General features: G+C 42.7%; 1 protein-coding gene across 1 annotated transcript; it reads right to left on the bottom strand.

Moving 5' to 3' along the window:
• Positions 1–219: 219 nt before the first annotated feature.
• On the bottom strand, positions 220–13,448 carry ANKRD66 (ankyrin repeat domain 66). Its single transcript, XM_082729714.1, has 4 exons — positions 13,261–13,448; positions 7,235–7,408; positions 5,233–5,461; positions 220–838 (listed from the first exon to the last, which is right to left on the bottom strand). The coding sequence occupies exons 2-4, from the start codon at positions 7,395–7,397 to the stop codon at positions 637–639; spliced, it is 594 nt and encodes a 197-aa protein (XP_082585840.1). The 5' UTR covers positions 7,398–7,408; positions 13,261–13,448; the 3' UTR covers positions 220–636.
• Positions 13,449–16,861: the final 3,413 nt, after the last annotated feature.

Genomic DNA, 16,861 nt, shown 5'->3' with positions numbered 1-16,861 from the left:
CCCGTGCTCCCAGTTCTCGCTCACCAAGCTGGTCTATCGCCCGGATCTCTACTCCTATGGGGAAGTGGTCATTGGTAGAAATGACCGCTCTGGGATTGCGGCCCTCCACCCCATGCAGGAAAGCCATAGCTGGAAGCTGGGAGCTACCTTTGTTCACCTCTTTGCTTCGTTTATGGGACAACAAATCATATTTGTCACCGATTAACTGTACTGAGTAGGTAGGAAATTTCTGAGATTTTATTACTACTTTTTTGTTTGTTTTTCATCTCAACAATCAAGTTCCCTTAGGGTGAGTGCTTTCATTGCCTCCTGAAATTCTATAACAACACAGCGGGGCCAGAGGATGCTGACAGTGCAAATGACTGGTGACCACGTACAAGCAGCGAATGCTTGGCTATTCCTGGCAATTCCTGGGGACAGTGCGCCTCAGCAGGGAGGCAGCTGCTCCAGCAGAGAACACCCAGCAAGGCTTCAGAGCCAATGGCAGGTGCTGAGCTACCAAAAGAAGTCATCTGGGTAACGGTCTCTAAGTAACATCACATAATGATGGTACAGATCTCACAACTCCTACTCTGGTCCAGGGATAGTCCCCCGCAGCCAACCTGCGTGCTAGAGCCGCCGAGGATGCTGTCCTTCTCACGCCCGTCTCTCCTTCATATGGCCAGGCCTAGTGGGGACTCGAATTGTTTTATTCATTTTCTTATCAGTGTTTCGATTTGAGGAAGGGAGAGACAGCTCCAGCTCCCTTTTCTTGGCATCCCAGTCTTCGTCCTGCTGGTCCAGAGGCAGCCCCTTCTGCCTGGCGGTGCGCCGATGGTCCTGGCACTCGGGCTCAGCCCTGGAGAGGGGGAAGGCAGTGGCCCTCAGCTCCCAGCTGGCCAGGAGAGCCTGTCTCCTCTGCAGCATGGGCCCCACTTCCCACCCTCTGCACACAGGCTGGCCACGTCAGCAGTCCAGGAGAGAAGGAAGGAGGCTGAGTTCCAACATCTCCCAGTGCACCTATAGGATGCCTCAGACACTAAGGACATGGCTGTGACATGAAGGAAAGTGGCAAGCCCCTGAGTGGGACATTCATAGAATCAAGGACAGGCACTTAGCCTGAGGAAGGGGCTGCTAATTCTAAAGCATTCACATGTATGGAGCCTCCAGAATCTTAGCAGGAGGCGGCTTTCCTTCCTTTCTCTTCCCATTGTATTTTATCCTGATTATAAAACCATGTCTGTTTGTCATGTAAGATTTTAAAGTATGGAAACATATATAAAAGAAATAAAAAGGACTTGTAATCACGTGTGTATGGTATGTGTAGATGGATTTGAGGAAAGAATACTGAGAGATGATCTATATGGACAGATGATAGATATGGAACAATAGAATAGATAATAGGGAAATAGGTGAAACAATCATCATATACACATGGACAAGGGGAAACATATGAAAGTATGGTCTGAAGTAGAGTGCAAAAAGCACAGTTCAATGAGAAGAGAGCAAATCCGTTTGCCCCTCAGTCCGCATCCCCTCAACAGCTAGAAGTGACCGCTCTTTATTGAGACCACCCTGTTCTTTCCACCTTTGCCACTTTCTATCCTATATTCATGCTATTTCTGTAAACAAGTATCTCCTCTCTCAGGAACTTAATGTCCAGCTCTGTCTCTGATTCAACTCTAAATCCTTTTTAACATCTGGTTCAAAGCCATCTGCATGGTAGGGCTCAAAAATATTGGTTGAGGGGCACCTGGGTGGCTCAGTGGGTTAGGACCTCTGCCTTCGGCTCAGGTCATGATCCCAGGGTCCTGGGATCGAGCCCCGCATCAGGCTCTCTGCTTGGTGGGGAGCCTGCTTCCTCCTTTCTCTCTGCTTGTCTCTCTGCCTACTTGTGATCTCTCTGTCAAAAAAATAAAATAAAATCTTAAAAAAAAAAATTGGTTGAAAAAGAGATTTACTTGGAAAATGGTCAAATACTATCTAGGCTTCTTCTGACGTTCTCTTATATCCTTTCTCTTCATCACCCTCGCCCAGGAGCCCTCCTGCTTGCAACAAGAGGCATTAGGAAATTCCTCCTGGTCCCTGTCCCCCCACTACCTCTGCACGTCCTCACACATCCACACACCCTATTTCCAACTTGAGGCCTTCACTCCAAATCAAGAATCTTTCTCCCTCCTTCATTAGTCAGATCTTAGCTGTCTTTCAAGGTCAATTTCCCCTTAATCAGGATCGCTTCTCTCTGAACCCTGTAAACTGTCGAAAAAGAAGTTCCTCTTGGAAGATGACGATCACTAGAAATGACTTACGCGTGATGTGGCTGACCTTTGTTGTTTTTGTCTGCTCAGCTCTGCCTGCCCACTTTTCCTCATACTGACAACCCCCCACTCTTTGGAGAACCACTCCTCCTCCGCTTCAGTTGTGCTGAGATCACGTGTCACCCTCATCCACCCACTAATCACCAGGGAGGGGTTGGGATTTTTGCAGAAAGAGTCAGCCGAGGACAACCAAGGACAGGATCCTGAGGAATTTCAGCCTCTTTCAGGCATGCGAAAATAGGAGCTCAAGAAAATCATGAGAAGAAATGATGAGACAGGGGAAGGAGAAATAGGAGAGAACAGCACCAGAGAAGAGAAAGAGTTATTCAAAGAGACATCCAAAAGAGAAGAGTAACCAGATATCAAAATAAGTGCAGGGAAGATGGGAGTTGGGAAGAGGCCATTGATTTAGCAACAGAGATCTCCCTGGATGAGCGCTGATTCAGTACGACACGGAAAAGAAATGCAAAGGTGGGTGAGGAAGACACCCACATAGATTGACATTTAATCACATAGATTGACATTTAAGTAGCACAGAAATGCAGGAAGAGATCCAGCCCCACGTAGGTCCCCATGCTCAGCGTGCAGCCTCCTTAAGACTCTCTTTCCCCCTCCCTCTGCACCTTCCTCTCCCCTCTCAAATAAAGAAATAAATCTTAAAAAAAAAAAAAATGCAGGAAGAAGAAAGAAACAGCAGACAGTAGAAGGACCTCTAAATATTTGTGTGTTTGTTCAATAAGATCTATTTGAACATGTTCAAAGGCCACAGAGGACTAAGGGGGAAGGAATAGAAAAAAAACTAAAAATATAGGAGAATAAAAGATGCAACAAAGAATACAGGAACGATGACGTTGTAGGAGATAGAAAGGTTTGGGTCAGGGTGCATAGGGAGGGACAACATGTAGGAAGGGGTTTAAATGTATAAACCCTTGACTTCAATACTCTCTATGCAGTAGAAAGCCTACTTTCTGAGGGACAGGCTGGGGAGATGGGGAAGTGAACTGTCAGCAAAGGAGCAGGACAGGGAGACAGATCATCAAACTGTTCCGAGAGCTCAGCTGAAGACAGAAATCCCAGAACTTCTGGTGGTACCTATGAAATTATTTGTGGGCTTTTCTTTCCCAGACTAAGCACAGGCACGGAGAAGACGGAGACTGAGACAAGGCTGGGAATTCTGGGCCACATGGTACAGGAGGATCAAGGGTTGAAAATTTAAGAATCCTGGAAAGAGAGGGGAAGAGGTGGTCTATCATGGTGTCCAATTGGCAGACAGATGGAAAACCGTGAAACCTTCAGGCTGGGATCATTTGGGAGGGAAAGAAGGTGAATGAGAAGAGGTCTGCAAGTGAATACCTGTGTGATGATCCAGGAACCGGCAAAATGAAGAAAGAGAGCTATGGTTGCAGAGTGATATGTTAGAGTTTTTAGAAGTTCAGAGAACAATGTTGTAGGTGCTGAGGTCCATAATGGATAGAGGTCACTGAATGTAGAAGATGGTGCAGGGTTGGGGAGAAGAGTCTTCAAGTTAGGACTCAAGGATCTCCTTCTTTTACCCCCAAAATCAACTTGATTATGATCTGGAATATGTTTTTAAAGATTTTATTTGTTTATTTGAGAGACAGAGCACAAGCAGGGGGAGCAACTGGCAGATCGAGAGGGAGAAGCAGGCTTCCCGCTGAGTAGGGAGCCCGACATGGGGCTTGATCCAGGACCCCAGGACCATGACCAGAGCCAAAGGCAAGCTCTTAACCAACTGAGCCACCCAGGCACTCCTGATTTTGAAAATTTTTAATACAGACATCACTGTTAAGAGAAGGTCTCTTGGGTTACTCCTACAGATATCTAATCTCATCATAAGCAACTCTTTTGATAGTTTAACTTCCAGAAAATAACTTCATTTGTGAATTCTTACAAAGGCATTATACAGTTATTTCCCCCTTCCCACCCTGAGCTGCCCTAATGATAGATTTGCTATGGATCTTATTTTGGTTTTCAAGCAACGCTGCCCTCATTCAATTACTTTACTGCCTCTTATATGAATTACTTATTAACTCAACCAGATTATAAATTCCCCAATTCCATCCCTCCCAATGCTGTACCTGTCAAGTACATAATTGATATTTAATTCTATTTGAATGCAGTGGGTAAGAGAAAAAATTAATAACTGCTAGAAAATTCATGATCTTTGGTGACTGTGTGAGTAGAAGATTCGTAGATGAATAGAAGTTTTCAAAGGTAGGAGGGCCCTTACCACTCAGAGCCTAATTCACCAGCTTCATTTTTGATATGAGAAACCTGAGGCTCAGCAAGGTGACTTAAAAACACCCAAGGTCACACAGCTAATTGGAATACCTTTCAAGAATCGGAAGGGGCTCCATGAATCTTGTACCATGACCCATTTCAAGCTTGTGTCCCACCTCTCTTATCTGAGATAATTTTTGTATAATCTAAAACAATAACTTTAAGTTATATATTGTTAAAATTATTGTAAATATGTGTCATGATAATTGTAATCTTAGCATCATATAAAAATAGTAGATTTCACATCATCTAAAACAATATAGTTTCCACCCAAACCAGTCATTTCAGGGAAAAAAAAATAAAAACAACTCAGGGCACCTGGGTGGCTCAGTGGGTTGGGCCTTTGGCTCAGGTCATGATTTCAGGGTTCTGGGATGGAGTCCCACATTGGGCTCTCTGCTCGGCAGGGAGCCTGCTTCCTCCTCTCTCTCTGCCTGCCTCTCTGCTTACTTGTGATCTCTCTCTGTCAAATAAGTAAAAAAAAAAAAAATCTTTAAGAAAACAACTCAAATGACAGTGGGCTGAATTTGCTTTTTTCATTTTCATGGACCACAGACCACTGAGTTGGCAAAGACCTTGACTCCGGGCTCCTGCTTCTCTGTCATCTCTCTAACAGGAAATAAATGAAACTTACTTCTCCAGAAAGGCCACACAGGCGGTCTGCCCGTAGATCTGTGCAATCCTCTTTGGCGTGTCTCCAAAGAAGTCGGGGGCATCGATGGGAGCATGCAGTCCATGGAGAACTTTGAGCACGTTCACATGGCCTGACTCAGCTGCAAAATGAGCTGCGGTCCAGCCCACATCGGTTACCAGGCAGGGCCTGGCTCCATATTCTAGAAGGACCTGAATCACCTCCATGTGCCCTTAGATGTAGCAAGAAGAAAGAGGAGGAGGTTGAGATTAAAATGTCTCTGCCCCAGTGAGGCCAGAGATGGCCTAGATAGGGTAAAAGAAGGAATGACATTTGCTCTGGGCCCTTCCAGCCTCCTAGCATCATCCCCTCCTCTTTCTCCCTCTCTTACTGGGGACTCAGTGCTCCACCCTCAACTCATGAACCATGCTCCTTCCAGAGTCCTGGGCTCTGCAAAGATTCCCTCTACTCCCTCCAGGGCACTCCCTTTCTCCATCCATTCCCACAGGCCCTTCCTAGGAATCTTGCTTCCCTGAATCACCCTACGCAAGCCCATGTGGGCACTGGTAAGGCTCACTCCACTTTGGGCAGTTTCAGGGGTGATTCAAAAGCAAGTATTTTGCAGCAATATGGATGGAACTTGAGGGTGTTAGGCTAAAGGAAGTAAGCCAGATAGAGAAAGAGAAATATTATATGGTCTCACTTATATGTGGAATCTAAAAAAACAAAGGGACACCAAGATCATAGGTACAGTGAACTAAGAGGTGGGGGAGGGGAGGGGTTGAAGAAATGGGCACAGGGGTCAAAGGGTACAAACATCAGTTATAAAATAAGTCAGTCCTGGGGATGTAATGTACAGCAGGGTGACTATAGTTAGTAATACTGTCTTGCATATTTGATAGCTGCTAAGAGATTTTAAAAGTTATCACAAGAAATTTTTTGTAAAAAAAAAAAACTACAACTTTTTTTGTAACTACATGTGGTGATGGATTTTAACTTCACTTAAAGTGAAGTTGTGGTGTCATTTCATAATATCTAGAAAAATTTAATTATGTTGTATACCTGAAACTGATATGTTGCATATCAATTATACCTCAATAAAAAATATTTTAAGTCCCACTTACTTTATAGCTAGTGCAGATTAAAAACACACAGTTTGGGGTCCAACAGGTGTGGACTCATATCTCCCAGTAAGTACCACTTGCTAAGTGTGGAATCCCAGACAAGAAACAGAGGTCTGAGGCTCAGGTTTCCTCAGTTGTAAGTGAAAAGTGTTATGACTCACCTCCCCAAGTTCTTTTAAGTCCAAGTGAAACCACAGCCAAAGCTACACATCGTGATGCCCAGCACACAGCAAATGTTCACTAAAAGCTTCTTTAGTATAACTACCTTCACTTTGTGCTCAAATTTCTGCAAAATTCTCCCAACTGATTTCTCTGAAGCCAGTCTTGCTACCTGCCAATCTATTCTTCATACAGAAATCAAAACAGGTTTTTTAAAAGCAAAGTTGACTATAACACAGTCTTCCTGAATGTTCTTCGATGGTGTTTTATTGCTGAAGGCCTTGACAAGCCCAATGGCTGAGCTTTTGCACACTACCCTCCTCCAGTTCTGTAACTGAGCCATGTGAGGCGTGGGGGTACAGTAATGAACAAGACAGAGTCCTTGTCCTACCTTCCATGTTGGAGGTCAAGAAGGCAGAGCACTAATATTAGTTGAGAGCAAACTATGAGCTGGTGCGCACCCATTATCTTACTGAATGAATCATCACCCTAAGACTTCCAGGTAATCACTGCTCCCATTATGTAGGTGAATAAATTAAAGCCTAGAGATATTAAATAAGTTGCTTAAGTTGCTACAACCAGTAAGTGGTGGGGCCAGGGTTGATATGCTCCATTTAGCTCTCAAGTGATGCTCTTTCCTCTACCTACACAGACTACTGACTGGTAACTCCATGAACGGTGGACCCAAGGGGATGGACTCTACCTAGGCATTGCCTACTCACCTTTGATTGCCGCCCAGTGAAGGGGGGTTCGGTCATTCCAGTCCACATCCTTGTAGTTTGGGTCACAGAGACCTTTTTTCAAAATCTTTCTCACTAAATTGTAGTCCCCTGCAGCCACAGCCTGGTGGAGCTTTGTCATGTCCGACATTTTGGTCAATTCCATGACAAAAACAACTGTGGGAAAAACATACCGCTTAGGAAATTCTCAATAATTCTTTATTCCCAGTAAGTGATTGCATAGGAATCCTTATCATTTACTTCCTTTCTTACCTCACAAATTTGCATGTGTGTGTGTTCTACTGAGGGTGCAATTGGATTTCAGCCACGGTGGTTAGTATATGCCAGTCCCCTGCGAAGAACTGTCAATGGCTCCCCTCTGCCTACAGGAATACAGGATAAGCTCAAGGGCTGGGATTTTCTATTTGGCCTCAAAACACTTTTCAGTGCTATTCCCTACTTCTATTCCAAAGTGCTAGTAGTATGATTCTGAATCAGTTGTGTAATTCTGTGTGTTACCTTTTTCATCTATAGCATGGGTATAATTTGCCAGAGTTGTTGTCAGTATCCAAGGACAATCCATGTGAAAAATTTACTGACTGGACACAGAGCAGGTACTCCACAGAAATTTAATACTATTGGCACACCAATTCAGATGGACAAGATGTAAACATGCATATAAAATGCTTACAAATTTTTTACATTGAGACATAAACCAACAATTCTCAAACTATAGTCTACAGAGGCTTAGGAATCCTGACTCGTTCAGAACAACCATGAGGTCAAAACTGTTTTCATTATAATTTTAAAATGTCATTGGCCTTGTTCACTGTGCTGACATTAGTCCTGATAGTTCAAAAGCAGTAATGTAGAAAGCAGCTGGTACCTTAGCACAAAGCAAGGCAGTGGCAGTGACACCGAACTAGATTAGACATTCACCAGCAGAGAGTCAAAAAAAAAAAAAAAAAAAAAAAGGTAGCTAGTTTCAATAAAGACACTAAAGTAGTGAGAGTTATTTTTTGAATAAATATTAACCCTTGATTACATGACTTAATAAAAATGATTTTAAAATATTGTATAATGAAATGTGTCAACATATGTAAAGTCTGCATAACTCCATGAACAAATGATAAGCATATGATGTTACAAAAATCATGCCTGGGTAAAGAGACCCATTCAAGATAGGACAATGGATTTAAGTGAAAAGTATGAAAAGTACACTGAGATTGTTTCAGATTCCAACTTAACTTGTAAAGCACTACCGCCGTCCAGCTTTGGTGTAGTATCCAAGACAAATATCCACAGTAATCTGGAAAGGTTATAAGATACTTTACCCTTTTCCAATTTTATATATGTGTGGAACCAGATTTTCTTTCTATTTTTTTTTTTTAAGATTTTATTTATTTATTTATTTGACAGAGAGAGAGAGAGAGAAAACACAAGCAGGGGAAGCCAAAGGCAGGACAGGGAAAAGCAGGCTCCCTGCTGAGCAGAGAGCCTACATGCAGCTCCATCCAGGACCCTGGCATTATAACTTGAGCCAAAGGCAGATGCTTAACCGACTGCGCCACCCAGGCGCCCCTTATTTCTGTATTTCAATGAAAACAACAAATTGAATGCAGAAGATCTAAGAATCCAGCTGTCTCCTATTGAGCCACATAGTAAAGAAATTCGACTACAGACACGCATACTTACATACATACATAATAACGATGCTGTTCTCACTTCTTTTGCTTTAGAAAATATATTGTTTTTCATAAAAATATCATTCATGTTACTGTATATTATGCTTATTATGATTTTTAAAGTGATGTAGTAAACATTTAAATTTTTTCTCAGTTTTAATTTCTAATAAATTAAATATTGATAACTTTAATCCATATAAACATAAGCTCTCTGGGGTTCTCAGTAGTTTTTAAGAGTGTAAAGGAATCCTAAAACCAAACGTTTGAGAATTACTGACATAAACATAAGATAAAATATAGATAAAAAATATAGATAAAATTTTTTTTAAAAAAACATAAAATAAGGGGCTCGGGCAGAAGAAAAGAATGAGGAGAGAGCCACTTACGGGGGGCCAGGAGGAATGTCTCTCTGACCCCAGCAAGTTGAGATTTCAAGAAGAGTTTGGAGTCAGCCAGACATACCGTGGCCCAGCAGCAGCACCACCCAGGAATTGACTAGAAATTCGAATTCTTGAACCTCATATCAGACCTATTGATGTCATTGAAATGTGAGGACATCCCTAGAGTGAGACAGAAGTATATAGCACAGTTAACATGCTATCTCTGAGGTGTTCTGATGGCGGTGCCTGGGGAAAGGACCATTCCCCAGGACAGGAAGTAAAAGGCACCTTTTTTCTGAAAGTGACCTAAGCTGGGTCCGGAAGGGGTGAGTAAGAGTCATCTTAGGCCCTGGCAGTGGGGGAAGATCCAACTCAGGCACAGCGTATCTACGGGGGAGGCAAAGGACAAGCAGCTGCAACTTTGATGTACAGACCAAGGATAAATCAATGCTTCCTGTAACGGGTGGGGTACAAAATTTTTTAGCCAAAATTGGGCCAAGAGGCAAACATCAAGACTATTACGTAACATTACATAACTATTATGAGATAAGAGAAAAATTCCAGCCCGGGGTGGACCATCCTGGGAGAAGAAGGGGTGTGGGTGGTGGGTGAGCATGCTTTGTGCTCAGTAGCCCTCAGCTGGAGATGTTCTCAGGGGGCAGAGCAACCAGCTCAAGGGGGAGGGGTCTGGCGGGGAGGGTGGTCATTCTCCTTCCACCTCAGTGGCGCCCAGATCCCAGCATGCTGTCTCTCCTTTCCGAGAGCCCAACCATTTCAAGCTAAAAGCTCGAGGGAGGCAAGGTGACTTGATTGAACTAACTCTACTGATCAGTGACCAGAAACTGCCAACAGCATAGTTCCCAAAATGTAGGTGGTAACCAGCAGGGCCCTGGGCAGAGGCTAGGCACAGCTGTGGGCTCAGCACACAAGTGCTAGGTATAGACGAGGGAGCAGTTGGCTCTCCAAAGCTCACAGGGAAGGCCCACAGAAGGCCACATCATAGGAGGTGACCATGAGCCACACCTGGCCTTTAGACCATAGTTTACCAACCTCTGGTCCATATATAGTATCTGGGATATTGATAAAATGCAGATTCTGGTCTAAGATGAGGCCTGAGATCATCGTTTATGACAAGTCCCCACCACAACTCCCAGTTTATAGACCACACTGAAGAGCCATATCTCTCGGGCTCTAAGGCAGTGGGGAGACTTGAGGTAAGGGAGAGGCAGTAAGGATGTAGCTGCTGTTCTTCTCTGAAGAACTACATGAGAATTACTGGTAGGTTTAAAAAAAAAAAATGGAGGCCCGGGCCTCAGCTGAAGTGCTTCAAAATCTTTAACTGTATCAGACAAGAACATGCTTTTTTGCATGAAGCAAGCACGCAGTCCATGCTAGGTAACAGAAGACGACATGGGGTGCACTTGGTCTTTTTGGCTGATTTGTTTTGGTAGAAAACTCTTATACTGGAGCACTGGATGAATGTTACATAGTAAGCAAAAGAACTAGCAGATTTCTAACCTGCAGCTCTCACAAAAAGCCAAACCGTTTCTAGAGTCAATGTCTTGAAGCCCCTGCTTGCCTTTCACACAAACCTTTGAACCGGTTTAAAATCGGCCCATTTGTTTCACACTTGAGTTCATACCAAACCAATCCTAAAAACCCATAAGGAAATAAATGCAAGGGACTCAGAACAGGCAAAACAATTTTGCAAAACAATAAGCAATGAATCTTGGAGCACTGAAAAAAGTAAAATAAAGTTTAAAAAAAAAGAACAAAGTAGGAGGACTCAGACTTCCTGATTTCTAAACGGACTTCAGAGCTACAGTAATCAGCATGTGATAGGAATGAAGTACATTCATTGTACTTGTGGTACGTACATGTGGTATTAAGATACATATATGAGAGAAATGGGATAGACTTGAGAGTCCAGAAATAAATGCTTACGTTTATGGTCCATTGGTTTTCAGTGAAGGTGCCAGAAAAAGTCAATGAGGAAAAATTATCTTTCCAAATGGTACTGACGCCATTGGATATTCACATGCACAAGAATGAAGTCAATCCTTTACCTCAGGCCATATACAAAACTTAACTTAAAATGGATTACAGACCTACGGGTGCCTGGGTGGCTCAATTGAATGATCATCCCACTCTTGGGTTTCAGCTCAGGTCCTGATCTCAGGGTCCTGGGATCGAACCCTGCGTCAGGCTCTGTGCTCAGTGTTGAGTCCACTTGTCCCTCTCCCTCTGCTCCTTCCCTACCTGTTCTCTCTCTCTGTGTGTCTTAAATAAATAAGTACATACATACATAAAATTTTTTAAAAATTGGATTCCATTTTTAAAAACGGATTACAGACCTAAACATAAGACCTTAAACAAAATTCTTAGAAGAAAACACAGGAGTAAAGCATCACATTGCATTAGGCACTGGTCCATAGTTACGACAACAAAAACATATGCCACAAAAGAAAAAATAAACAAATAAGCTGAATTTCACCAAAATTAAGAACTTTTTTTTTTTCTGTAAAAAATACCTTTGAAAAAGTATGAAGGGAACTACAGGATGGGAGAAAATACTTGCAAATTATATATCTGATAAGAGACTTGTATCCAGAATACATACAGAACTCTTACAATTCAACAATAAAACAATAGCTCAATTAAAAGTGGTCAGGGAATATAAGCAGAAGTTTCTCCAAAATAATATGCTCACAGAAATACGTCCCAAATAATAAGCACGTGAAAAGATGCACAACCTCATTAGTCATGAAGGAAATGCAAATCAAAACCACACTGACACACGGCTCACACCCTCTGAGATAGCTGTAATCAAAAAGACAGACAATGTGAGGGATGGTCAGGATGCAGAGAAGTTGAAACCCTCATACACATGGTAGGAATATAAAATGGAGAAACCGCTCTGGCAGTCCTTCAAAAAGTTAAATGTAGAGGGGTGCCTGGCTGGCTCAGTGGGTTAAAGCCTCTGCCTTTGGCTCAGGGTCTGGGGATTGAGTCCCACATAGGGCTTTCTGCTCAGTGGGGAGCCTGCTACCCTCTCTCTCTCTTTCTGCTTGCCTCTCTGCCTACTTGTAATCTCTGTCTGTCCAATAAATAAATAAAATCTTAAAAAAAAAAAAAAAGTTAGACGTAGAGTTATCATATGACCTGTAACTCCACACTTAGGTATATACCTAAAAGAAATGAAAATAAAGGTTCACACAAAAACGTGCATATAAATGTTTACAAGTTACATAATTCATAGTAGCCAAAAAGTGGAAACAACCTAAACGTCCATTAGTGGATGCATGCATGGATAAAGTGTGGGAACTCACACATATGCTATTATCTGACACTAAAACACCAACAAAGTACTGACACCTGCTGCAATATAGCAGAACCTTGGAAACATGCAAAATAAAAGAAGCAAGGCGCAAGAGACCACATATAGTGTAGTTACATTTATGTGAAATGTCCAGAACAGGCAAATCCATAGATACAGAGAATAGAGTATTGGTGGCCTAGAACTAGAATGCGGTGGGGATAGGAAGCGACTCCTATTGAGTATTGGATTTCTTTGTCTAAAATTAGACAGTGGAGAGTGATGCTTTCATAACTTGGAATGTACTAAAATCCACTAATTGTGTATTATAACTAAATGAATTTTATCGTTTGTGGATTATATGTCAATAAAGCTGTTTAAAAAATAAATAACAGTATTAGAGATTTCCTTAAAAAAATTATTTGTAAAAAAACACCCAATTGACTAACCTACAACTGACTACTGAAATTTAGCAAATTTTCCTTCACCTAAATCTTTGTATATTTCATTAAGTATATGGGAATGTCTGTCTTTCTGGTACAGGTGTTTAAATGTAAAAACTAGTCAGTAGATAGAAGTGCTAATAAACATGAATGATCTGCAATAAGTAGTAAACATCTGAAGGCAGGATAATATAAAAATACTTACTATCTTGTTTGAAATCTGAAGTGCTCAGCAGCGGCAGGTGTCTTAAGGGTCAGAACTCTGTTGTGTTCACGCCATGGAAACTGGCCCCTCCTTCCTCATTAAAGCTTGCCAATCACCGTCAGCTTCCGGAGAAGGGGTGCCCGCTGGTGGAGGGGGTGCTGCCGCTCTGACTCCACCCAATCTGGCCAGCATGCCCAGTCTGCTTTTCTGGTCCTTGACAGCTTCTCTCCAAATAGCATTTGATCAAAATGCATAAAAATTGGGTTGGCCGGGGTCGGGGGGCGGCGGGGGGGGGGGGGGATTGCCAGTCCACAGGGGACTGTGAGGGAGATAAGCTGCTTGGTAACCACGATGGGGTGGTGGAGACAATCGGGCCCCTCACTTTTAGACCCCGGGGTGAGATCTTGGGAAGTCCCTTAACTTTGCTGAAACTCTTATTTCTCACTAATAAAATGAGGTTTTAACACTTTTCTTATAAGGCAATGGAAGATGAGTAACTCAAATAATTTATACAGCGCCTGGAACAGAGTCGAGGAAGAAAGGGAGGGAGGGAGAAAATCCTCAGGTCCTTTCTCCTTGTCTCTTCTTTTTGATTCCTTATTCTAGCATCACGTATCTTTATGATGATGCTGGTCTAAGAGGACTTCTTCCTGCCTTCCTCTTGCCTCCCTCCTATCCTTCCTTCCTTCTCTTCCTTCTTCCCCTTTTCCCCCTCCTCCCCCTTCTCCTCCTTCCCCTCCTCCTCCTCCTCTTCTTCCTCCCTTCCTCCTATTCCCTCTTCCTCCTACGTCCCCCTCCTCCTCTTCTCCCCCCACCTCCTCTTCCTCCCCCTCCCCTTTCTCTCTTCTCTCTCTCTTTCTTTTTTCTTTCCCCTTCCCTTTCTCTGGTACCTTTCACCCCACATGTATTTATTGAATGCCTTGTATCTGCCAGCCACTGTGTTGGGCCTCTAGAGAACAAGGCACTGGTGTTCCTTTCTTCTTTGAGAAGAAAGTCCAAAGTAAAAGACAGAATATTGAAAAGCATTTACCATGCAAATTCAGTATCCCATTAGCAGGGATACAATTCTTGTTATTATACAAATAATTAATATTTTTGTAAGATGAGGATTTATCTTGGTCTTACTTTTATAAAGCTTTGTGTGCCATTTGTATCGACATTTTAATTTTTTCAGATTGTGACTGAATGAATAACTTCCATCTGGGGTTAATGTCAAAAATCTACCCTCAAAGGTCTCTTGCTCATATTGTGAGGGATGGCAGAGACCGCTGGGCAATACCTGTGGCCCAGCTATTGGTTTTTGTTCACCCCGGCTCAGACACTGAAACTAACATTTCTGACTGAGTTAACCTCCATGGAGTATCTTGTCCATAGAAACCATTTTTAGGGGCGTCTGGGTGGCTCAGTGGGTTAAAGCCTCTGCCTTTGGCTCTGGTCATGATCTCAGGGTCCTGGGATCAAGCCCCACATTGTATTGGGCTCTCTGCTCAGCAGGGAGCCTGTTTCCCTTCCTCTCTCTCTGCCTGCCTCTCTGCCTACTTGTGATCTCTGTCAAATAAATAAATAAATAAAATCTTTTTTAAAAAACCATTTTTAGATCTGGGACAGATTCTAGAAATCATGATTCAAAAATTCATTTTAGAGATGAGAATGTTGGGACCCGTTGACATCCTGTTATTTAATTCAAGTCACACTGCTACTGTGTTTCAGTACATGGCTTACTGTCTCTCTCACCCTAACCAGGGTAGATGCACGGTGACCACAAGTTCAAGGGTGGGCTGGGCTGCTTTGCCATTCCCTTTCATATTTACTGCTTACTGTTGCCCCCTGCTCAGGACACTGCAATTTTATTTTCTTCTACCTTCCTCCAATTCGAAAGAAGATAATAATAACAGACCCATAGAGACTTAGTCTTCAAACCAATAGTTGTGAAGGAGGTGATGCAATAAGGTAGATTGAATGGTGATCTGGCACCCGGGAAGGCTAAGAAGGACTGAGATATTTATTGAATGCCTTTGTGCATTAGGTATCACCCTCATGTTTTAGGGATATTACTCATCAATATTTTATTTATTTATTTGAGAGAGAAAGAGAGAGCACCAAGGCAGAAGGAGAGGGAGAAGCCAGCTCCCCACTGAGTAAGGAGCCTAATGTGAGGCTTGATCCCAGGACCCTGAGAACACACAACCTGAGCTAAAGGCAGATGCTTAACTGATTGAGCCACCCAGGCGCCCATTCCTCATCAGTCTTAATATCAAGTTTGGAATATATTTTGCCGAGGACTTAAGCATACTCAGGCCAGATTTGTCTCCTGCTGGTGGAGGGCTGAATGTGAGAACTGGTCAGACTCAGCTCCTGACAGTGTTACTGTTGGAGCCAGATGTCAGGGAGGTTTCAGGGTTCCTGTACCTGAAACTGTGAAGGTGAGTGTCAGGTTCCATCTGTGACTGCCAAATCATGTGTTCCCTTCTGTCTATGTCAATCCTGTAGGAGCTTACACGAAGCCTGCTAGTCAAAGAGGGGATCTTTGGTACCCGTCAGTCCTTCAGCCTAGCATCTCTTGTCCAGACATTTCAAGGCACTGCACTGTGCCTTTCAGGGTTCCTGAAATCCTACTCTCCCCTCACTAAATAGTCCCCGAATCCAACACTCATCAAGTCATCCAGGTCGAGGATGCTACGTGCTTCCTGCCAGGATCTGGGCCAATAAAGTAGAAATTCTACCAGCAAATGGGAGGCCCCAACATGGAATCCAGAATGGCTGCACGTAAAGTGGGTTGAACACAGAAGACCTAGGTGAAAAGGAGGCCAGTTGCTGGAGAGCCGTGCTTGCCCTGTCAGGATATCTGGACTTCACTTCTCCCCATGTGCAACAGGAAACATTGGCAGTGTCTGAGTGGGGAAGTCAAATAATTTTAAGTCCACATTTTTAGACAGTTTGCCACGAGGACTTGTAATGTGTGTACAGAAAGACTTCGAAGGCAATAAAAATGCATACACTGTGATTCAAGAAATCCATTTCCAGGGATCTAACACAAAGAAATAATTAAAAATAGTCACAAGGGTTAAAATGTAAGGATCATCACTGAAGTGCTATTTCAAAAACTAAAAATGACGAATAACCCAAATCTCTAGTAAATAACTCAAATTTCAGTAAGGGAAGATATTATGTAGTCTCTTAAATTGATACTACTGATACTACTGATGTGTATCTATTAGTTTGGTAAAATATTAGGATATTAGGAATATTAGGATATTAGGATATTATCCTAATATTAGGATATTAGGATATTAGGAATATGCTGCTAAATTAAAATAGGATCTTACAAAATGACCAATAATTTGATATATGTATGTTCTTGCTTGTGTGGAGAAATGGTTAATGGGACATAAACCAAATTGGTATTAAAAACCATTTTTCCAGGGCTGCCTTGGTGGCTCAGTTGGTTAAGTGTCTGCTTTTGGCTCAGGTCATGATCCCAGGGTCCTGGAATCCAGCCCAACATCGGGCTCCCTGCTCAGTGGAGGTTCTGCTTCTCTCTCTCACTCTCTTTCAAATAAATAAATAAAATCTTTAAAAAAAATTTTTTTCATATAATGAG

Source organism: Mustela nivalis (assembly GCF_964662115.1).
Source record: "Mustela nivalis genome assembly, chromosome: 5".
Classification (NCBI taxonomy): Eukaryota; Metazoa; Chordata; class Mammalia; order Carnivora; family Mustelidae; genus Mustela; species Mustela nivalis.
Note: the sequence above shows the minus strand (reverse complement) of the source record. Positions and strands in the feature narration are given on the sequence as shown.

Excerpts from the sequence above, each read along its gene's own strand:
- ANKRD66 (XM_082729714.1), bottom strand. The coding sequence starts at position 7,397 with ATGGAATTGACCAAAATGTCGGACATGACAAAGCTCCACCAGGCTGTG. Across the intron at positions 5,462-7,234 it reads TCACTGGGCGGCAATCAAAG|GGCACATGGAGGTGATTCAG; the intron begins GTGAGTAGGCAA and ends GCTACATCTAAG. Across the intron at positions 839-5,232 it reads TGTGTGGCCTTTCTGGAGAA|GGCTGAGCCCGAGTGCCAGG; the intron begins GTAAGTTTCATT and ends CCCCCTCTCCAG.